The following is a 23529-nucleotide window of genomic DNA, read 5'->3' as shown; positions in this document are numbered from 1 at the left end:
CCGTGAACCTGGTTTAAATGTGATCACTGGAGAAAATATCATTAATGGCATCTAATGACAGGTGAAGCAACTGAAATTGTACATTACCTGGACACAAAGAAATGTGCAACCATTTTCCAAGACAGAAGAAGATAGTGTCTTTGCTGTGAACACTTTTAGTATAAGAGCGCATAGTAGCTGGATAAAATACACTATATACCCATTGCTTTGTGCCAGGACACAGACAATGATGGGATCAATCAACAGTAATGCATGCCATACAACTGGGCTCGGAGGACAAGCACCAATATCTGTCCTTACAGTGTCCTTCTAGTTGTGTTCAGTGGACAGAGGGAGTCACGATCATGCACATCATTTACCACCAACACAAGAACAGTCCTTTTATAAGAAGGGAGAACTTCCAGAACCAGAGCAGGAAACTTGCTAACATTTGATTTCAAAGCGGCACAATAAATGGATCTATTCCTAGCAGGGATACATACGAGCACTTATGATGGAAGCTGCCCTTCAACACCATCCAGGCTTCTTACCTGCCGACCCTTGTGCACTGGGGTAGATCATACACTCACATACTTACATTTCAATACCAATTCTTCCAGAATAAAGAAACCAAAATTTAAAAGCACAAATTTCAAGATTACTTCAGTAAATCATTTTTTTTAAAGGTTTGAATTCAATGTTATATTGTAAAGGGAGAAGCATGAATGCAAAGGAAATGATCACATTAGTTACCTAGTAATACTACTGGAAATAACGTGTTAGTGCTGAGAAATGACTAGTATAAAAAACCCTCATAGTGAAAGACACATTAAGGACCGCACTACAGCAGCCCAGCTAGGAAAATATCTTTGGATTTGTTTAAAATAGAAATGCATAAAACTTACTAATATCCTTAGAGATGGAAATTAAAGCCTGCCCCCTGCTCCATCATGGTAAGTACATGGTCAGCCAGCCCCCTGCTCCATCATGGTAAGTACATGGCCAGCCAGCCCCCTGCTCCATCATGGTAAGTACATGGTCAGCCAGCCCCCTGCTCCATCACAGTCAGCCCCCTGCTCCATCACAGTCAGCCAGCCCACTGCTCCATCATGGTAAGTACATGGCCAGCCAGCCCCCTGCTCTATCATGGTAAGTACATGGTCAGCCAGCCCCCTGCTCCATCACAGTCAGCCAGACCCCTGCTCCATCACAGCCAGCCAGCTGCTCCATCATGGTAACTAGTACATGGTCAGCCAGCCCCCTACTCCACCAAAGCCAGCCAGCCCCCTGCTCCATCATGGTAAGTACATGGCCAGCCAGCCCCTTGCTCCATCATGGTAAGTACATGGCCAGCCAGCCCCCTGCTCCATCATGGTAAGTACAGGGTCAGCCAGCCCCCTGCTCCATCACAGTCAGCCCCCTGCTCCATCACAGTCAGCCAGCCCACTGCTCCATCATGGTAAGTACATGGCTAGCCAGCCCCCTGCTCTATCATGGTAAGTACATGGTCAGCCAGCCCCCTGCTCCATCACAGCCAGCTGCTCCATCATGGTAACTAGTACATGGTCAGCCAGCCCCCTGCTCCACCAAAGCCAGCCAGCCCCCTGCTCCATCATGGTAAGTACATGGTCAGCCAGCCCCACGGCTCCATCACAGACAGCCCACTGCTCCATCACAGTCAGCCAGCCCCCCTGCTCCATCACAGCCAGCCCCCCTGCTCCATCACAGCCAGCCCCCTGCTCCATCACAGCCAGAACAGTCAGCCAGCCCACTGCTCCATCACAGACAGTACAGTCAGCCAGCCCACTGCTCCATCACAGACAGTACAGTCAGCCAGCCCACTGCTCCATCACAGACAGTACAGCCAGCCCCCCTTCTCCATCACAGTCAGCCAGACCCCCCTGCTCCATCAGACAGTGCAGTCAGCCCCCTGCTCCATCACAGACAGTACAGCCAGCCCACTGCTCCATCAGTCAGCCAGTACAGTCAGCCCCACTGCTCCATCACAGACAGCCAGCCCACTGCTCCATCACAGACAGCCAGCCCACTTCTCCATCAGTCAGCCAGCCCACTGCTCCATCACAGACAGCCCCCTACTCCATCACAGTCAGCCAGCCCACTGCTCCATTACAGTCAGCCAGCCCACTGCTCCATCACAGACAGTACAGTCAGCCCCACTGCTCTGTCAGCCCACAGCTCCATCACAGTCAGCCAGCCCCCCTGCTCCATCACAGTCAGCCAGACCCCCCTGCTCCATCACAGACAGTGCAGTCAGCCCCATGCTCCATCACAGACAGTACAGCCAGCCCACCGCTCCGTCAGCCAGTACAGTCAGCCCCACTGCTCCAACACAGACAGCCAGCCAGCTCCCCGGCTCCATCAGAGTCAGCCAGCCCCCGGCTCCATCAGAGTCAGCCAGCCCCCGGCTCCATCACAGTCAGCCAGCCTCCGGCTCCATCACAGCCAGCCAGCCCCCGGCTCCATCACAGCCAGCCAGCCCCCGGCTCCATCACAGCCAGCCAGCCCCCGGCTCCATCACAGTCAGCTCACTGCTCCATCACAGTCAGCCAGCCCACTGCTCCATCACAGCCAGCCAGCCCACTGCTCCATCACAGCCAGCCAGCTGCTCCATCACAGCCAGCCCACTGCTCCATCACAGCCAGCCCACTGCTCCATCACAGTCAGCCAGTCCACTGCTCCATCAGACAGCCAGCCCCCTGCTCCATCACAGACAGCCCCCTGCTCCATCACAGACAGACAGCCCCATCACAGCCAGCCCACTGCTCCATCACAGTCAGCCCACTGCCCCATCACAGCCAGCCCACTGCTCCATCACAGCCAGCCCACTGCCCCATCACAGCCAGCCCACTGCTCCATCACAGCCAGCCCACTGCTCCATCACAGCCAGCCCACTGCTCCATCACAGCCAGCCCACTGCTCCATCACAGCCAGCCCACTGCTCCATCACAGCCAGCCCACTGCTCCATCACAGCCAGCCCACTGCTCCATCACAGCCAGCCCACTGCTCCATCACAGCCAGCCCACTGCTCCATCACAGCCAGCCCACTGCTCCATCACAGCCAGCCCACTGCTCCATCACAGCCAGCCCACTGCTCCATCACAGCCAGCCCACTGCTCCATCAGCCAGCCCACTGCTCCATCAGCCAGCCCACTGCTCCATCAGTCAGCCCCCTGTTCCATCACAGTCAGCCAGCCCCCTGCTCCATCACAGTCAGCCAGCCTACTGCCATCAGTCAGCCCACTGCTCCATCACAGTCAGCCCACTGCTCCATCAGTCAGCCAGCCCACTGCCATCACAGCCAGCCAGCCCCCTGCCATCACAGCCAGCCAGCCCCCTGCTCCATCAAAGCCAGCCAGCCCCCTGCTCCATCACAGCCAGCCAGCCCCCTGCTCCATCACAGCCAGCCAGCCCCCTGCTCCATCACAGCCAGCCAGCCCCCCGCTCCATCACAGCCAGCCAGCCCCCCGCTCCATCACAGCCAGCCAGCCCCCCTGCTCCATCACAGTCAGCCAGCCCCCCTGCTCCATCACAGTCAGCCAGCCCACTGCTCCATCACAGTCAACCAGCCCACTGCTCCATCACAGTCAACCAGCCCACTGCTCCATCAGTCAGCCAGCCCACTGCTCCATCAGTCAGCCAGCCCACTGCTCCATCAGTCAGCCAGCCCACTTCTCCATCACAGTCAGTCAGCCCACTTCTCCATCACAGTCAGCCAGTCCCCCTGCTCCATCACAGTCAGCCAGCCCCCCTGCTCCGTCAGCCAGTCCCGCTGCTCCATCACAGTCAGCCAGCCCCGCTGCTCCATCACAGCCAGCCCCCTGCTCCATCACAGCCAGCCCACTGCTACATCAGGCAGCCAGCCCCCTGCTCCATCACAGCCAGCCAGCCAGCCCCCTGCTCCATCACAGACAGCCAGCCAGCCCACTGCTCCATCACAGACAGCCAGCCAGCCCACTGCTCCATCACAGACAGTACAGTCAGCCCCCTGCTCCATCACAAACGGTACACAGTCAGCCACCCTCTCCCTTTCATACACAGCATGGCTTACATGCCAACCCTGGAGTTGCTCTTGTGTTGAGCTCAAGCTGAATATGGGGCTGCCCAGGAATAGAGTTGAACAAATTTTAAAAATTTGATTCCGATTATGATCGGCGGCGAATATTTAATTTGCAATATTCGCCAAACACAGACAAACTTCATTGGAGTTAATGGGAGTAGAAATGAATGTTCAGAACGGATTGTCAAACATAAATTCGGCAAGAATAGGGTACCAATATGGCATAAACATGGCAAATTCAGGTTCAGCAATCATTTCCGAACATATTCCCTCAACTCTACCCAGGACGGAACTTTAATCTTGAGATCAAGGAACCTTCCTAGAGCTGGCGATACACATTAGATGGCTGTTGGGCAAACGATCAGATACCCATCTCTCTCCCAGCTCTAAATGGCTTTGTGTATATCTCCTTATCTCCTGTCCGGGCAAAAACTGTGTGCAACGGAATTCTTAATGCCCGATCTTTACATCCTCAACATAATCTGTTGGCCTAAAACACTGGATGGTCATCTGACCCCACAGAAATCAGAGGGGTTGCCTAACTTACCTAACAAGAATGGGTTTTTAATTTAAGTATATTAGTTAATTGTATAGATTTCTATTGCAAATCCATGTACAGATATTATTCTACAGCTAGACAATCTCGTGAACAAAAGCATCTGTGTGCACCAGGGTGTGAGTCTGTATCCCAGCACGTGTGATGTGGACGCCAGAGCTCCTGTTTGATGCAGAGAGGGGCGACAGCTGAGGGCCCCTAGAACAGTGACTTCCATATCCACAAGAGTTTATTAAGTGGAGACCTGCTGTTTGAATGGCCAGAGGTGAGTGATTACATGTGTGGAATAAAAACACATTATCCGATCAGAAAATAATCAGAATATGCAATAAAAGGAATCTGTATGTAAGGTCATGTGTGGCTCACGCTAAAGACTAATCCATCTACTAGAATAGTAGATGGTGACTACTCCTAACAGTGAGAAGGCATAGTAAACCACTGAATTACGCTGACGGATCTGGTCTCCAGCTCTCAATCCACGAGATAAGCAGAAGGAAGCAGAATGTTAGTGGTCATTAGTTGCACAGCGCCTACATCCACTAGGTCATAAACTGCAGCAGAGGTATTGAGAGGGACTGATTAACTGGAAAAATGGCGATTGTCATTGGGTTTTGGTAGAAAAAGTGGTCAGCTCTACCTTGTCATGTTCCTCTTTGCTCAAGCTAAGTGCAAGCTGAAGCTGCAATTCCTCTTCGGACACAGGAGGGGGCTGGGAAAGAAAAACAAAATAAAAGCACACAACACCAGCAAGGTGGGGAAAAGGGTAAAAACACAATGGAATGAAAGCAGATGAAGACAGGTGAGATAAAAGACCACGTACTGACATATATACCACAGCTTCAGGTCTGCACGTGGCACACAACGCAGAACTTCATCTAACAATGGGAGACATATAATTTGCCTAAAAAACGTGTAGAATCCAGAAAAACAAATTGACTGAAGCTGAGTATATTGTGGCACAAAACTAAAAACTAAGAAACCAAACAAAAGAAAATACAGATGTATAAATGTAACAGAACCATAAAACAAATCAGCAAAAAATAGGCACATGCTGGTAATGGTAGATAAGGAGAAAAAGGAAAGTTATCATGAAACTGGGGAGGACAGCACTATCTTCTCTACGTCCAGAACAGGAATTGTAGGTAGCTCCTCTCCACTGGCCAGAACCACTACAGATACTGTCAGATATAGGTGGGCCGCAATCAAGATGGAGAAAGTACAAATCGCAACTGGCTTTATATGGACAACTCTGGAGATTCTGACCTTCAACTGGAACTACTGTATGGTAATCATCTGTAGAAAACCTTCACACAGAAGAAATACAGATTTAATTACAATATTGCTTATAGCTCTGGGTTACTCAATGATTTAATGAAGCATCACAAGAAGAGCGTTCTGATGGCACCGCAGTACCCAAGTGTACTTGTGTTAGGAGACCTGGTGGGGATGCTGACAAGAACAGAACTCGTGTACACATCGAAAGGTTTCCGTGTCTTTTCATCACCATGGTCCAATTTATTTCAGAAACAATATAAGTGAATGAAACACTTTTGACACTTTGTACTATACATTGGGTAGTATAAATTCACATGCCTTTTTCCCCTCTTCATAAGATGACTTTTGGAGGTGTTCATAATAGGATTATAAAGAAACTTCTATATTCAGAATATAGGGAATGCCTGAAGCTTCAGCTGTCAGCCTCAGTCCCGGGGATCGCAGCTCCATTTACGGACTTATGCCAGAACAATGTGTGATGAGGGCTGAATAGCCAAGCCAGCCCCCTTCTGTAATGGCTACTGGAAGAGATTTCAAGCACAGCTCTGATGATACGATGACACAAGGAACACATTCCTGTGTCAGGATCAGGCCACAAAGTGATGCTCTTGAATCCCGGCCTGAGGTTGATTGCTGAATATTACGGAACCTTTTGAAAATAAAATTAAAGTAATAAGTTCTTTCAAACAATATTATGAACATAAAGTGGGGGAGTGCACAGCCCAGGAGAGGCAGAAGATGCCCCAAACGTCTGCACAGGCCACCTCGTGGGGGCTTACTTTAGGCCAATAATTTGTGTAAAAATGTTTCTGGAACTTGGAGCATTGTAAAACACTTCTACTTCAATCTCTTTTCTAGTCACTTTTCTAAATGGTCTGTTGGGGGGGGGGGGGTAAAAAAAAAAAAAAAAAAAAAAAGGGTCAGAACTATAATAAATCTGGTGCCAAGCATATCCGGAAGTTATTCAGCACAAAAGGAGCCAGAATTCTGGAGCCTCCAGCCTAGTAAATCTGCCCTTACATCATGTACAGTGGATATGGGAGCCTTCTATCTTAAGGTGCTGACGCATGGAAGGTGGGCGTCAATAGGTCCCAACATCTACCAGTGCTTTATTAGTCCTAAACGTTTCACTAGACATTCTTTCTGGCCAGTGTTCCTCATGCACATGTATTACATCTTGTTTCTGGGCGTCACTGACACTTCTACTACCTGAGCAAGCTTTAAAGTAAAATGTCATTATTCGGCCAATTTAGATATGATCAATTATGAGCAGAGCCTTATAATGGTAATGTTATAATGCTCTTGAATCCCCCCTAAGGATATGTGTACATGCTGCGGATCCGCAGCGGATTTGGCCCTGCGGATCAGCAGCACAATCTACTGCGTTGTACAGTACCATTATAACCTGTGGAAAACGGAAACTGCAGTGCAGACGGTGCGGAATTTTTGCCTGTGGTTTCCAATCCGCAGAAAGAATGGACATGTCATTCTTTTCTCCGGATTCTGCTGCGGTTTGCCATCTCCTTCATTTTAGAGGTGATAAACCGCAGGGCAAAACCGCAGCCTAATCTGCAGGTAAACCGCAGGTCTTCTGACATGCGGATTTACCTGCGGATTTTGCAAATTCCGCAGTGTGTGCACATAGCCTAACAAGTGCTGTACAACAGCTATTACCACTCCATTTTACAGGGATCCATTTAAAGGCATTTTTTGAGACTTCAATATTGAAGGTGTATTTCTGATCAGTGCCACATTCCCTTTACGGCTGACCAGCCACAGCTCCACCGATTCTGTAGCGGCCATGTCCGATACTACAGCTTTCTGTAGCTTAGTCCCACTGAAGTGAATTGGACAAAGATGTAATATTAGGCACAACCACTACATAATGTACTGAGCAATGGCTGGTAAATAATGAGTGGCCTGCTGACCCCTGAAAGTCGTGCTGGGGGTCCCTCAAGTAGATGGGATAACAGGTTGTCAAATCTAAGAAAACCCCCTGTAGTGAGAATCTGACACCAGGATTTTGCCATCCAATCTGAGAGCAGGATGATGTAGACACAAAAACCCTGATTTCAGCAATGTGTCACTTATTGGTCTGCTCAGTGTAGTTTTTATCAGCAGGAGATTATCACAAGAGGACTACTTGGCCTGCTGCCATGTGGTCCACCACACTCCCACTTCTGATTGACAGTTTTCTGTGTACAATGTGCATAGGCAGAAAGCTGTCAATCAGTGGTGAATGTGAGGTTATACAGAGCTCTGCATTCAGAGAACTGCTAGGTTTGCTGCAGAGAAAACAATGTTTTTATAAAAATGATAGCAAGGAGCCCAGTAAGTGACATCACTGGAATCGGTGTCTCTGCCTCTGCATCATGATGCTCACAAATGGGGGATCAAAAACCTGGTGACAGATTCCCTTTAAAGCATTCAAATCTTGCTCAAAATGGTTTGTGAATCTTCCTTTACAAAAAGACTTTCTACTTCAACCTAATAAATAAAATCAATCATGCAAAACGCGTGACACTATTCCGAGTTGTGACCCCCTGTCCACCAAACAGAGGTACAAAACACCAATAATAGAGGAAAAGTGGTCTCCAAGGCATTTGTACTGCAGGCATTTTCCCACTTGTGCCTTGGAAAAAGTGAGGCAACTGGATACAGAAGATCTTGGCTCTCAGCTGGAAGTATATAGTAAAATGTAAAGGTTTACTACAGTAATAATAACCCAAGAGCCCCCCGTTTGGATTTACCTTTGCTCTTACCTGCTCCGCTTCTTCTTTGCTCATGGCCAGAGCTAGCTGGAGCTGTAGTTCTTCCTCCCCGCTGCTCTGAGGCCAGGCCTGCTCTGCTTCTGTCGCTGGGTTCAGTGTGGATGAAGCAGAGGACGCTGTAGAGACATAGTAAGTATATTTATGAATCAAAGTCTATCTATGCATACAAGCGTCCTTACAGGAAAAATGTTGGGTCAAGTTCTGCTGTGACCGGTATTAATCAGCAAAGTTAAAACAAAAAGTTTTATAACATGGATCGGATTCCCTGACATTAAAAGTTCTGTCAGTTTCTGTGCTGGTAGTGCTGATGCATACAGGTGACAGAAAAGACTTTGCAATCAACCCCTAAATATGCCACAATTTGGGGTTTCAGCTTTTATCACTGTATGCAAAAAGACAACTATTAAAAGGGTGATCCAGAACCTACAATGTCCTTATAAATGCCTTTGCAAGCCTTAACCACTTTTGTAATTACTGGTAGCGCTATTAAAAAATACTCTACACGTCTTTTTATCCCTAAATGTATGGTAAGAATTAGAAAGAAATGCAGCACTCACCCAATCCTGTATGAACATGATTACATGTGGTGGTGCAGATGCCAAGGGAGTAGTCTATAAGACCAGAATACCTGACGGACTACGGCCGTATCACGGCATGGACCCGTAGAAGCGCCAGAAAGGCGTGAAACGGCCATAGGTCTCCTATTCTTATGAATCCCTCCCCTGACACCTGCACCACTACATGTAACCATGTTTTCTACTTAATGGAATAAACCACAAGTTCATACAGGATTGGGTGAGTGCTGCATTTTTTTTTGAGTCATTATAAGCACCGCAAGAATTTGCACCGCCGAGAAGACTTCCTGCGAGGCTAAGTAGTGTGAACACACTCTAATGCTGGATCTTGATGCCTGAAATAACCTTTTTTTAATCCCTAAATGTGGTTCATTTTCTGTGAAGTTTCATTTGAGAGGAGTCTCACACAGGACGTCACAGGAGGCACTCACTTGCATACAGCGTCCATCGCCCATACTGGTATAGGACATCATCGGGAGGCGCTGTAGTTACTACTTATTCTTGCATCATTGTACCCTCTGAAGATGTCCTGGATCAATAGTGACACATGCTGAGGGAGAGGCGAGTGCAGTTCTGACATATCTATGACATTAGCAGGGGGCCAAGTTAGAAGCAATGAGTGCCACCTGATAACGATGCTAGAAGCTATGGGGCGGCGCCCCCTGACAATGGCTTTCATAGCTAGATGCAGCGGCGGAGATAGAAGCAGAGTGCAGGCGCTGCGCAAACCTCTCCCATAAGGTCCATCCTCATAGATCCAGGATGGCTTCAGAGGCCGGCGAGGAAAGGAACTGCAGTGCTGCCCCCCAATGACATCCTGATCCAGGAGGGGGCAATAGACACTCTGGGCAGTGAGTGCAGCCCCAGCCTCCTGTGAGGTCATAAAACTCCTCTCAAACAAGACCTCACAGGAAACGCAATAAAAAAAGCACATTTGGAGATGAGGTAGATCGCAAGAAGTATAGGGTGTTGTGTAAGTACAGCTCACACATCTTTAGTAAATATTTTATCATGTCTTCATTGGACACTGAAGATATGACACTTTGATACAATGTGAAGTAGTTGGTGTACAGCGTATATAACAGTGTACATTTGGTGTGCCCTCTAAATAACACACAGTCTTTAATGTCTAAACCGCTTGCAAAAAAAGTGTGTACACCCCTCACTGAAAATGGACAAATTGTGCCCAATTAGCCATTTCCTGTCCCCGATGTCATGTGACTCAGTGTTACAAGGTCTCAGGTGTGATTGTGGCGCAAGAGGGGTAAATTTGGTGTTATCACTCATAGTGGTCACTGGAAGTTCAACATGGCATCTCATGGCAAAGAATTCTCTGATGATCTGACAAAAAAAGATGGCCGCGGCTATAAGATTGCCAACACCCTGAACTGCATGCCGTTAATTGACAGGGTTAATTTATTTCAAATTTTGATAGATCATACGTTTATGGACAGACGATGGGTTTCAATGGTGATCCGTAATGACAGATCCTCCCCCCCTTGCTGCATCGTGATCACTTCATGGCGCAGGCGATGGGCACATAGAGCGATGTGTCTCCATGCCAGCACTAAGTTAAAGCCACTCAGAGATTGATGGCGGCATTTATCAAGTTATCAGTGGCGGTCGGAGCTCTGCTCCACTTGCATCTGTTAGAGCAGATCCTGGCCATTATCTGCCAGGAACGGGGCAGGCTCAACCATGTGGAAGCAAAAATTTTTTTAAAAATGACAGCTTCTTTTTTTTACTAACATTACTTTAGTCTGAAATATTTGATTTTTTTCAGAAGTTTTAGAAGAAAGAAAACTGTACCCCACAGTTTGTTGCACAGAATCTTCCGTTTGGGTACACAGAACAGCTTGGAAGGGAAGGAGCGCCATTTGACTTTTGCAGTACAAATCTGGCTTTAATAGATCGCAAATGCCATGTCGCACTTGCAGAGCCCCCAAGGTGTAAAAAAAAGAAAGAATACAAGTGACGCCATTTTGAGAATTACAGCACTCAAGGAATTCGAAAACATTTTTATTTTTTTTTATTTAACAATGGTCTGAAATTTAAAAATAGCATTTTTCCACTAAAATATTTAATTTGGACCCAAATGTTTAATTTTCACAATGCAATTTCTGTTAAGTACACCAATACCCCATATGTGGTCAGGAACTACTGGTTGGGAGAAGTGCAAAGCTCAATAGAGAAGGAGCGCTAATTGGAAGTGTGGGTTTTTCTGGAATAGTTTCAGAGTGATCTGACACATTGGCAGCGCCCCTGAGGTGCCTGAACAGAAGAAGCCCCACTCGCACATCAGTGACTCCATTTTACAAAACTACACCTCTCTCAATGAATTCATCTAGGGGTGCAGTGATCATACTAACACCACGGGCGTGTCACAGAACTTTATACCACTGGGCAGTGAAGAAAAAATAAGTTACATTTTTACCTAGTTTTAGTCCCAGATTTTAAATTTTCTCAAGTGCGATTAGTGAAAACAGAGCTATAGATTGTTAGACAATTTCTCGTCAATGTAGCAATAACTCCATAGGTGCTGTACAGTACTGCTTAGCCACACAACGAGACTCGGTAGGGAAGGAGCGCGATTTGATTCTTGGAGCACAAGTCTTCCTAGAATAGTTTGTGGACGCCATTTGTAGAGCCCCTAAGTTTCAGAACAGAATCCTGTAATAAAAGGACCCCATTATTATAATTACATGCTAATAAGGAATTCATCTACAGGTGTAGTGACAATTTTGACTCCACGGGTGTTTTCCAGAAAAAAGCACACAGTCTGTGTTGCACAGTGAAAATTGCCAATATGCCACTGTAGTGCCCAATACATTGTAGTGCCCCACGTATCGTGCCTAGCTTGTGTTACTGGAAACATGTACGCCGTAAATTGTTAAGCGGGCTCTCCATGCATGTGTTGTAACCTTCACACAACCGCGACACATGCAGCTGCGGAGCTGAACAGCCGGTGCGATCCAGGAAGCCGGGTTCTCTCTGCAGCTTATTCGGTAAGCGGCTATAGCTTGCCGAATAAGCCCTGACCCGATCAAATTCGCTCATCTCTACTGCCTAGCACTCTGAGAATGGTGGAGGCCACAAAGCAGGAGAAAACTATAAGAAGATGGCACAGTATTTTCAAGTTGCCCTTTCCTCAGTTGAAAATGTAATTCTGAAATGGCAGATAACAGGAACAGTGGAGGTCAAGAAGTATGCAAAAGGACATCTAACAAGCCTGATACATGTGGGAAACAAGTCCTGTGGACCGATGAGGTTAATATAGAACACTTTGGCCACAATGATCAAAGGTATGTGTGAAGAAGAAAGGGCACAGCGTTTCAGGAAAAGAGCATCTCACCCACCATTAATCATGGGGGTGGAGAAATCATACTTTGGGGTTGTGTTGCAGCTAATGGCACGAGGAACATTTCACGGGTAGAGGAAAGAATGGATTCAATGAAATTTCAACAAATTCTTGATGCAAACATAACACCGTCTGTAAAAAAGCTGAAATTGAAAAGAGGAAGAGTATGGTTTCTACAAATGGATAATGGTCCTAAACACACGTCAAAATCCACAACAGGCTATATAGGCACCTAAACAAAATTACTGTTAGTATATATGTGCAGGTGTGTGTGTGTGTGTGTGTGTGTGTGTGTGTGTGTGTGTGTGTGTGTGTGTGTGTGTGTGTGTGTGTGTGTGTATATATATATATATATATATATATATATATATATATATATATATATATATATATATATATATATATATATATACATACACTGTATTTCTGTTGAACTATCCTTATGGCCTTTTGACCTCTGGTTGCCATGACTACCACGGCATCCTGAGATTCTGTTGCATGGTGGCCAATGGGGTGAGAGAGAGAGAGTTAAGGAGCCCCTTCCCAATCATCTTGATGTTTTGATCAGTTTTGGTTGTAACACTTTGAGGGTTAAATAGCCAGGGAGGATGCTGGCTTCGGCCCCAGGAGCTTGTCTGTCATTTAAGCAGAGCTCCTACAGTGAGGTCGCTGGGTACACGCTCCTGTGCCTCCACAATCACTTGAAGGTACTGGTAAGTTCAATGTTGAGACAGGGTTAAAGCATATTGGGGTGTGCTGGAAAATTGCATATCTGTGTTGGTGAAGTGGCACACTGATGTCTCCTCTCCAAAAATTATACAGTTGTGAAAGGGGTTAAAAATTCAAGGTTCTGCCCTAAACTCAACAATATCATATTGCCTGAAGGAGACAAAAAAAATCATTACACAAGAAAGGAATAGACACAAATGTGCAAAACTGCAACAACTATAATCTAGAACGGCAATAACATGGTAAATGTGACGGTGGCGCAGCATACATGGCCACAGCGCTATAGATTTCCAGGAGGCAACAAAGAATTCCGAGATAAGATGATCAAGGGTAAAGGTCTTCTTGTAGGTGAGGCTAAAAGGGATTCCTGTTAATATTTACTCCACAGGTAAAGATTATGACTTAATTCCCAAGCGCGATAATGAAAACTTTCCACCCAGGATCTAACTGGCTCCCTGACTGGTACTACACCTCAAACACGGATATCTCCGCAGCAATGGAGCATGGGCCTGTGGCCATGACAAGGACCCTACAATATGGCAGTGCTGGTGCTTAGCTGGAGTTGAACAGAAAGCACCAAAGTTTCAGGCTACACTTTCTAGTTGTAGAGTTTTCTCATGCCGAGCTTTCCCTTCCAGTACGTGCACCAGTGGCAGCGCTCGTGTTTTAGCAGTTTCATTCTAGTGTTTCCCCTTTTACAGCCCATGACTGATCTGTCTCCTTCCTGCTGACAGCTGCGGATGCTGCGCAGTGTGTGCTTCCCTCTCCCTGCACATTCCGCTTTCCTCCCTAGCTTATGACCTGATATATTCCCTCTTCCCTCCAGATTCCCTTTTATTCTCTTACGGTAACATCTTATTGCTATTTCCTGTGCATCGCTATGGCGGAGCAGCCGCTCTCTTAGCAGAGGGAGGTTTCCTTAACATCAGCCACACAGACAGAGGAAGCCAAGTCCGGAAACCTGCCTTTGCCTCCGACGCGACTATCCGGTAGGTGATCACTACACGTCAGCCCCAGGGAGAGACTCAGGGGCAAGAGTGAAAACACCACGATTTATAAAGTCAAAATTGAATGTAGAAAATGGAAAAGTAAAAAAAAAAAAAAAAAACACACAGAACACCACAAACATTGTTTAAACAAGAGCAAAACCCTGTCCAGAAGAATGGATGACTTTTGACAATAAATTCATTGATAAAACGGTGTATGGCAAGACTGGTCATAATACAATAAAGGTCTGACTTCAGTAGAGGTCCATGGAAACTTTTGCCCCCCTCCATCAGGTATTTCAACAAGGCAAAAATCAAAGTTCACCACCTGATATAACTAGTTTAGCACAAGAAGAAGTGTGCCTGCGACTGAGCAGATTAAACGTTGACAAATCCCCCGGCCCAGATGGCATTCATCCACGGATACTGAGGGAGCTGAGCTCAGTAATTAACAGACCGATGTATCTCATATTCTTAGACTCTCTTGTAACAGGGTTGGTGCCACAGGACTGGAGGATGGCGGAGTTGGTACCGATATATAAGAAAGGTAAGGTGGATCCAGGCAACTACCGTCCGGTAAGCCTGACATCTGTAGTGTGCAAAATATTTGAGGGCATTACAAGAGATGACCTGAAGAAATATATCTATAATAATAAATGCCCTAACCAACTTCCGGTTGTAACAACTTCCGTCCAGTTGTAACCGGTGACGTCACCACACACACGTTAACCCTCAACACACCACACCGCCTCAACACACACTCCTCTCACCTTTCACCTCCACTCACTCTTTCACTCCACATACGTTCCTTTCTCTCACTCCGTTTCTCATACTCACACCGTCATCGTCGCTGCCCCGACATCATCCTCCGCCGCCGCGATCCAGGATCCAGGCGTTCTCCAGGCCGCCGACATCGGGATCCAAAAAGATGGCGTCGGCGAAATCTCGCGAGATTACGCCGACGCCATTTTGGATCCCGATGTCGCCCAATGCCAGCGACATGTTGTTGCGGCGACGCCATCTTGAATATCGCGGGACTTCACGAAATCCAAGATGGCATCCCGCAAGAACATGTCGGCGGCCTGGAGAACGTCTGGATCCTGGATCGCGGCGGCGGAGGAAGATGTCGGGGCAGCGACGATGACGGTGTGAGTATGAGAAACGGAGTGAGAGAAAGGAACGTATGTGGAGTGAAAGAGTGAGTGGACATGAGTGGAGGTGAAAGGTGAGAGGAGTGTGTGTTGAGGCGGTGTGGTGTGTTGAGGGTTAACATGGCAAGAGGTGTGAGGCTGTGTGCACACGCTGCGGATTTTGCTGCGGTTCCGCAGCGGTTTTGGCTGCTGCGGTGTACAGTACCATGATTCCCTATGGGAATCAAAAACCGCAGTGCAGACGGTGCGGAATTTTCCGCGCGGATTATCTGCGGTTTTCAATCCGCAGAAAGAATTGACATGTCAATTCTTTCTGCGGATTCTCCTGCAGTTTGCCATCTCCTCTATTGAGGAGCTGAAAAACCGCAGGGCAAAACCGCAGAGCAATCCGCAGGTAAAACCGCAGGTCTTTTGACCTGCGGTTTCACCTGCGGATTTTACAAAATCCGCACCTAATCCGCAGCGTGTGCACACAGCCTTAACGACGTCGGCGAAATCTCGCGAGATTTCACCGACGCCATCTTGCATTCGTGAAATTGCGTCATTTACCTCACGCTGACTTGCTGTGCGGACGCCTAGCATTGCCTGTACCACCATAACTACTGCTGCCTTGGTCCTATGCCTGTTTACTGCCGGTGTCTAATTACAGGGCCAATTTGCCTATACTGCCATAACTATTGCTACCTTGCTACTCTGCCGGTGTCTAATTACAGGGCTAATTTGCCTCTACCGCCATAACTACTGCTGCCTTGCTCCTCTGCCGGTGTCTAATTACAGGGCTAATTTGCCTATACCGCCATAACTACTGCTGCATTGCTCCTCTGCCGGTGTCTAATTACAGGGCCAATTTGCCTATATCGCCATAACTACTGCTGCCTTGCTTCTCTGCCGGTGTCTAATTACAGGGCTAATTTGCCTCTACCGCCATAACTACTGCTGCATTGCTCCTCTGCCGGTGTCTAATTACAGGATCAATTTGCCTCTACCGCCATAACTACTGCTGCCTTGCTCCTCTGCCGGTGTCTAATTACAGGGCTAATTTGCCTCTACCGCCATAACTACTGCTGCCTTGCTCCTCTGCCGGTGTCTAATTACAGGATCAATTTGCCTCTACCGCCATAACTACTGCTGCATTGCTCCTCTGCTGGTGTCTAATTACAGGGCCAATTTGCCAATACCGCCATAACTACTGCTGCCTTGCTCCTCTGCTGGTGTCTAATTACAGGATCAATTTGCCTCTACCGCCATAACTACTGCTGCCTTGCTCCTCTGCCGGTGTCTAATTACAGGATCAATTTGCCTCTACCGCCATAGCTACTGCTGCATTGCTCCTCTGCTGGTGTCTAATTGCAGGGCCAATTTGCCTATACCGCCATAACTACTGCTGCCTTGCTCCTCTGCCGGTGTCTAATTACAGGGCCAATTTGCCTCTACCGCCATAAGTACTGCTGCCTTGCTCCTCTGACTGTTCACTGCCTGTGTCTAATTACAGGGCCAATTTGCCTCTACCGCCATAACTACTGCTGCCTTGCTCCTCTGCCGGTGTCTAATTACAGGGCCAATTTGCCTCTACCGCCATAACTACTGCTGCCTTGCTCCTCTGCCGGTGTCTAACTACAGGGCCAATTTGCCACTACCACTTCATAACTACTGCTGGGCAATTACAGGGTCAATTAGTATCTGTTTACTCTACAATACTCCAGGACGCCTTCTTCACTGCCAGATAACTGCCAAATAGACTCCTTTACCTGTGCCAACATGAGTCATAACAAAAAGTATGCCAATGCCAGTGAAAGGACAGCTTTAGCACTACGACAAAAACAACGCCGTGCTAATGAGACTCCTGAGGAAAAACACCATCGCCTTGAGAAGATTAAGGCTTATAAACGCCGTCGCCTCACACACGAATCCCCTAACTCTAAATCCATAAGATTGGCTGAAGAAGCCTCTGCACGCCGTCACCGCCGACAACAGACGGCCTCTTCCTCATCATTATTATTAGACTCACAACAGGATGCTTCCACATCAGCATGTGGAACAATTTACTGCTACACTTCATCCCATATGCCGTTCACTGACATAACTAATCAGCAATCTGTTTCTGCCCTATCAATACCACCATTCAATACCGATGCACAGTATGCCAATGCCAGTGAAAGGAAAGCAGCTTTAGCACTACGACAAAAACAACGCCGTGCTAATGAGACTCCTGAGGAAAAACAGCATCGACTTGACAAGATTAAGGCTTATAAACGCCGTCGTCTCACACACGAATCCCCTAACTCTAAATCTATTACATTGGCTGAAGAAGCCTCTACACGCCATCACCGCCAACAACAGACGGCTTCTTCCTCATCATCTATAATAATAAATGCCCTAAGCAGCTTCCGGTTGTAACAACTTCCGTCCAGTTGTAACCGGTGACGTCACCACACACACGCACATGTTAACCCTCAACACACCACACCGCCTCAACACACACTCCTCTCACCTTTCACCTCCACTCACTCTTTCACTCCACATACGTTCCTTTCTCTCACTCCGTTTCTCATACTCACACCGTCATCGTCGCTGCCCCGACATCTTCCTCCGCCGCCGCGATCCTGGATCCAGACGTTCTCCAGGCCGCCATGTTCTTGCGGCGACGCCATCTTGGATTTCGTGAAATCCCGCGAGATTCAAGATGGCGTCGCCGCAAGAACATGTCGCTGGCGTGGACGACTCGGGATCCAAAAAGATGGCGTCGGCGAAATCTCGCGAGATTACGCCGACGCCATTTTGGATCCCGATGTCGTCCACGCCGGCGACATGTTCTTGTGGCGACGCCATTTTGGATCGGCGAAATCCCGCGATAGTCAAGATGGCGTCGCCGCAAGAACATGTCGCCGGCGAGGACGACGTCGGGATCCGAAATGGCGTCGGCGAAAACTCGCGAGATTTCGCCGACGCCATTTTGGATCCCGACGTCGTCCACGCCGGCGACATGTTCTTCCGGCGACGCTATCTTGACTATCGCGGGATTTCACGATACTCAAGATGGCGTCGCCGCAAGAACATGTCGCCGGCGTGGACAACGTCTGGATCCAGGATGGCGCCGGTGGAAGATGATGTCGGGGATCGTGGAGCAGCGGCGATGACGGCGTGAGTATGAGAGACGGAGTGAGAGAAGGGGTCGTATGTGGAGTGAAAGAGTGAGTGGAGATGGTGAAAGGTGAGAGGAGTGTGTGTTGAGGAGTGTGTGTGTTGAGGGTTAACATGGCAAGAGGTGTGATGCTATCGCATCCTCCCGATGCGATAGCATCGGGCCATAATCTAGTTGTAGATAATAATATAATAACTGACTACCAGCATGGATTTATGAAACATAGGTCGTGTCTAACTAACATGTTGGGTTTCTATGAGGAGGTAAGTGTAAGTCTGGATGTTGGTAATGCGGCTGATGTGATTTATCTGGACTTTGCAAAGGCATTTGATACTGCACCACATAACAGCCTTATACTGAAGGTCCATAAACAGGGACTGGGGGAAACTATATGCAGACGGGTAAGGAAAAGGACAGGGAACAAAGTCATCATAAATGTATATTCTCTAAATGGTATATAGTGAGCAGTGGGGCGGACCGCAGGGATCTGTACTGGGAGCAGTGGGGCGGACCGCAGGGATCTGTACTGGGAGCAGTGGGGCGGACCGCAGGGATCTGTACTGGGAGCAGTGGGGCGGACCGCAGGGATCTGTACTGGGAGCAGTGGGGCGGACCGCAGGGATCTGTACTGGGAGCAGTGGGGCGGACCGCAGGGATCTGTACTGGGAGCAGTGGGGCGGACCGCAGGGATCTGTACTGGGAGCAGTGGGGCGGACCGCAGGGATCTGTACTGGGAGCAGTGGGGCGGACCGCAGGGATCTGTACTGGGAGCAGTGGGGCGGACCGCAGGGATCTGTACTGGGAGCAGTGGGGCGGACCGCAGGGATCTGTACTGGGAGCAGTGGGGCGGACCGCAGGGATCTGTACTGGGAGCAGTGGGGCGGACCGCAGGGATCTGTACTGGGAGCAGTGGGGCGGACCGCAGGGATCTGTACTGGGAGCAGTGGGGCGGACCGCAGGGATCTGTACTGGGAGCAGTGGGGCGGACCGCAGGGATCTGTACTGGGAGCAGTGGGGCGGACCGCAGGGATCTGTACTGGGAGCAGTGGGGCGGACCGCAGGGATCTGTACTGGGAGCAGTGGGGCGGACCGCAGGGATCTGTACTGGGAGCAGTGGGGCGGACCGCAGGGATCTGTACTGGGAGCAGTGGGGCGGACCGCAGGGATCTGTACTGGGAGCAGTGGGGCGGACCGCAGGGATCTGTACTGGGAGCAGTGGGGCGGACCGCAGGGATCTGTACTGGGAGCAGTGGGGCGGACCGCAGGGATCTGTACTGGGAGCAGTGGGGCGGACCGCAGGGATCTGTACTGGGAGCAGTGGGGCGGACCGCAGGGATCTGTACTGGGAGCAGTGGGGCGGACCGCAGGGATCTGTACTGGGAGCAGTGGGGCGGACCGCAGGGATCTGTACTGGGAGCAGTGGGGCGGACCGCAGGGATCTGTACTGGGAGCAGTGGGGCGGACCGCAGGGATCTGTACTGGGAGCAGTGGGGCGGACCGCAGGGATCTGTACTGGGAGCAGTGGGGCGGACCGCAGGGATCTGTACTGGGAGCAGTGGGGCGGACCGCAGGGATCTGTACTGGGAGCAGTGGGGCGGACCGCAGGGATCTGTACTGGGAGCAGTGGGGCGGACCGCAGGGATCTGTACTGGGAGCAGTGGGGCGGACCGCAGGGATCTGTACTGGGAGCAGTGGGGCGGACCGCAGGGATCTGTACTGGGAGCAGTGGGGCGGACCGCAGGGATCTGTACTGGGAGCAGTGGGGCGGACCGCAGGGATCTGTACTGGGAGCAGTGGGGCGGACCGCAGGGATCTGTACTGGGAGCAGTGGGGCGGACCGCAGGGATCTGTACTGGGAGCAGTGGGGCGGACCGCAGGGATCTGTACTGGGAGCAGTGGGGCGGACCGCAGGGATCTGTACTGGGAGCAGTGGGGCGGACCGCAGGGATCTGTACTGGGAGCAGTGGGGCGGACCGCAGGGATCTGTACTGGGAGCAGTGGGGCGGACCGCAGGGATCTGTACTGGGAGCAGTGGGGCGGACCGCAGGGATCTGTACTGGGAGCAGTGGGGCGGACCGCAGGGATCTGTACTGGGAGCAGTGGGGCGGACCGCAGGGATCTGTACTGGGAGCAGTGGGGCGGACCGCAGGGATCTGTACTGGGAGCAGTGGGGCGGACCGCAGGGATCTGTACTGGGAGCAGTGGGGCGGACCGCAGGGATCTGTACTGGGAGCAGTGGGGCGGACCGCAGGGATCTGTACTGGGAGCAGTGGGGCGGACCGCAGGGATCTGTACTGGGAGCAGTGGGGCGGACCGCAGGGATCTGTACTGGGAGCAGTGGGGCGGACCGCAGGGATCTGTACTGGGAGCAGTGGGGCGGACCGCAGGGATCTGTACTGGGAGCAGTGGGGCGGACCGCAGGGATCTGTACTGGGAGCAGTGGGGCGGACCGCAGGGATCTGTACTGGGAGCAGTGGGGCGGACCGCAGGGATCTGTACTGGGAGCAGTGGGTGGGGGGGGGACCGCAGGGATCTATACTGGGAGCAGGGGGGGGGGGGGACCGCAGGGATCTGTGCTAGAGCTGATTCTTTATAACCTCTTTATCAATGACCCTGTGGTTGGGATTGAAAGTAAACTGTCAGTCTTTGCAGACGACACCAAATTATGTAGGATACTAAAATCTGACCTTGACATTACAATATTATAAAATGATGTGAATAAGGTGACTGAATGGGAAAAGACTTGGCATGATATTTAATGTAGATAAATGTAGAGTAATGCATCTGGGACAGAGTAATCCTACTGCTGCATATACATTGAATGGGACAATACTCGGGACTACAGAACAGGAGAAAGACTTGGGTATTCTGGTTACAAGTAATCTGAGCACCAGTACTCAATGTCAGGCAGCAGCCTCAAAAGCAAACAAGATTTTAGAGTGTATAAAATCCCGCGATCCCATTGTATTGTTACCACTTTATAAATCACTGGTGAGGCAACATCTAGAATATGGGATCCAGTTTTGGGCTCCACATTATAAAAACGAAGTTCAGAAGTTAGAATCAGTTTAAAGACTGGCAACTAGATTATTAGAAGCGATGGAAGACCTCTCATATGAGGAGAGCTTGGAAATATTGGGCTGGTTTAGCTTAGAAAAAAGACGCCTCAGAGGAGATCTCATTTACATGTATAAATATATGTGTGGTCAGTATAAAGGATGGCACATGACTTATTCCTTCCAAAGACCATACTAAGGACTAGTGGGCACTCATTACGGATGATTCCGGCAGCTATACAGGAAAGGCTTCTTTACAGTTAGAGCAGTCAGACTGTGGAGCGCCGACCACAAGAGGTAGTAATGGCCGACACTATAACAGCTTTTATACAAAGGCTGGATGGTTTCCTCAATACACATAAGATTGTGGGTTATAGGTAATGTAGTGACAAATGTACAATGGGTGGAGAAAGGTTGAAAAAAAACACCTCGGTCCATCAAGTTCAATCTATGTAACTTTTGGGAAATTCTGACTGAACCCCTGTTAACCACAGAATACAATGAGACAAACAAATAGACATCATTTGTGCTTTTTTTTTCCTAGGGGCGTCCACCATTTTAGACAGGAACAAGACTGTAGTTTACTACTCAAATCCCAGAAAAGCAGGCGTCAGACTGTACACCTGAGAGAAAAGACAAAAAGTAATGTGGATGGCCCTTATGTGTGACGTAGGAACAATTTAACAGGCTTTTTTGCACGCTGATGCCCATTTCTAGTGTAGGTGGAAGGAAAACTGAACGCTTCAACACAAGGACAATGAAACAATTATTCTTGTACTTAGACCTAATGAGATGCAGTGGTGCGCCCAAATGTTTGCTTTGTGGAGATCGCCATAAGGGAAAGCTGAAAATAGCTCAAGCGGGAACGGTTATTGCCATCTGTGCACCAATGAGACACGTAGTTTAAGCGGAAAGCATTAACAAGGTATATGTGAGAGGAAACTATTCAAGAAGTCCTGATTTGGGTTACAACTCCGAGGGAGAACCGGAGGGGGAGAGATATGAAGGACAAGGGCAACATGTCAAGATAGAAATGGTTTAAGCAGAAATATGACCACTCATTGCCACAATCTCAGAAGCTGCCAAGCTATGACTGGCAGCCTCAGAGAAAATGCCAGAAGTGCCCAACCTAGAGAAAGCTCAGAAGAAGCTCCCAGCTGGCCTACAAGCAGAGATTTCACATATTGCTCTCCTAAAGACATAAATGTGAATATCTCTGCACAAGAGTGACACAGCACAAAACAGAAAAAGAAGTAGAATCAGGGGCTCAGGGAGTCCTACAAGTTATTTAACTTTTTTGGGAGCAAGTGACAGATTTTCTTTAAAAGATGCTGGTGGTCTCCATTTTCTCTGTTTGCTTAGTGATCTAATGACTGCGGCAGGCAAATAAAGAAGAGACCAGCGGGATCTCAGGAAAATATTTGTTTTCATACAAATTCTTTGATGGAACAAAAAAAAAAGTAAATCTTTCAAAATGCCTCCAATATAGGCGCCACTGAGAGGATTAAAGGCCGATTCATCACAGCAGTTACGCCAGAATTATGTGGTAAATCGCTTTAAAAAGCCCCAACATTTTTTGAACAATTGTCCAAAACATTGTCGACTCTTTGGCGTAATGCCACAGCTGGTCTACTTCATGACGAGCCGCTGCATGCCTTATACCAAAAATCTTACTCCAGTCCCTGACTGGAGCAGTATTTGTGGTGAGAAGCACGGAGGCATACTATTCGGGTATGTGCACACGTTAAGGAGGAGAAAGGCTGCACGAAAAACTAGCAATATTGCGTGCGATTTTTAACACATTTTTTCTTATTTATTAGAATGGGTGAAGAACGCTGCAATAACACTAAGAATTGTGCTTGAGATTCCAGA

At 48.8% G+C, this 23529-nt stretch overlaps 1 protein-coding gene across 9 annotated transcripts in view; it reads right to left on the bottom strand.

Moving 5' to 3' along the window:
• The window catches only part of LOC141082564 (epsin-1-like), a 141678-nt gene that overhangs the window by 34462 nt on the left and 83687 nt on the right, over positions 1-23529 (bottom strand). For 4 of the 9 annotated variants that reach the window (XM_073566512.1, XM_073566517.1, XM_073566519.1 and 1 more), the window contains 2 exons: positions 8640-8776; positions 5252-5323 (listed from right to left, as the gene is read on the bottom strand). In XM_073566512.1, coding sequence (XP_073422613.1) covers positions 5252-5323; positions 8640-8776 — 209 coding nt within the window. The remainder of the gene's footprint in view (positions 1-5251; positions 5324-8639; positions 8777-23529) is intronic. The other 5 variants (XM_073566518.1, XM_073566521.1, XM_073566516.1 and 2 more) reach the window with 3 other exon arrangements.

Source organism: Dendrobates tinctorius, unplaced genomic scaffold (assembly GCF_039654945.1).
Source record: "Dendrobates tinctorius isolate UK_male_01 unplaced genomic scaffold, ASM3965494v1 ptg000018l, whole genome shotgun sequence".
Lineage (NCBI taxonomy): Eukaryota > Metazoa > Chordata > Amphibia > Anura > Dendrobatidae > Dendrobates > Dendrobates tinctorius.
Note: the sequence above shows the minus strand (reverse complement) of the source record. Positions and strands in the feature narration are given on the sequence as shown.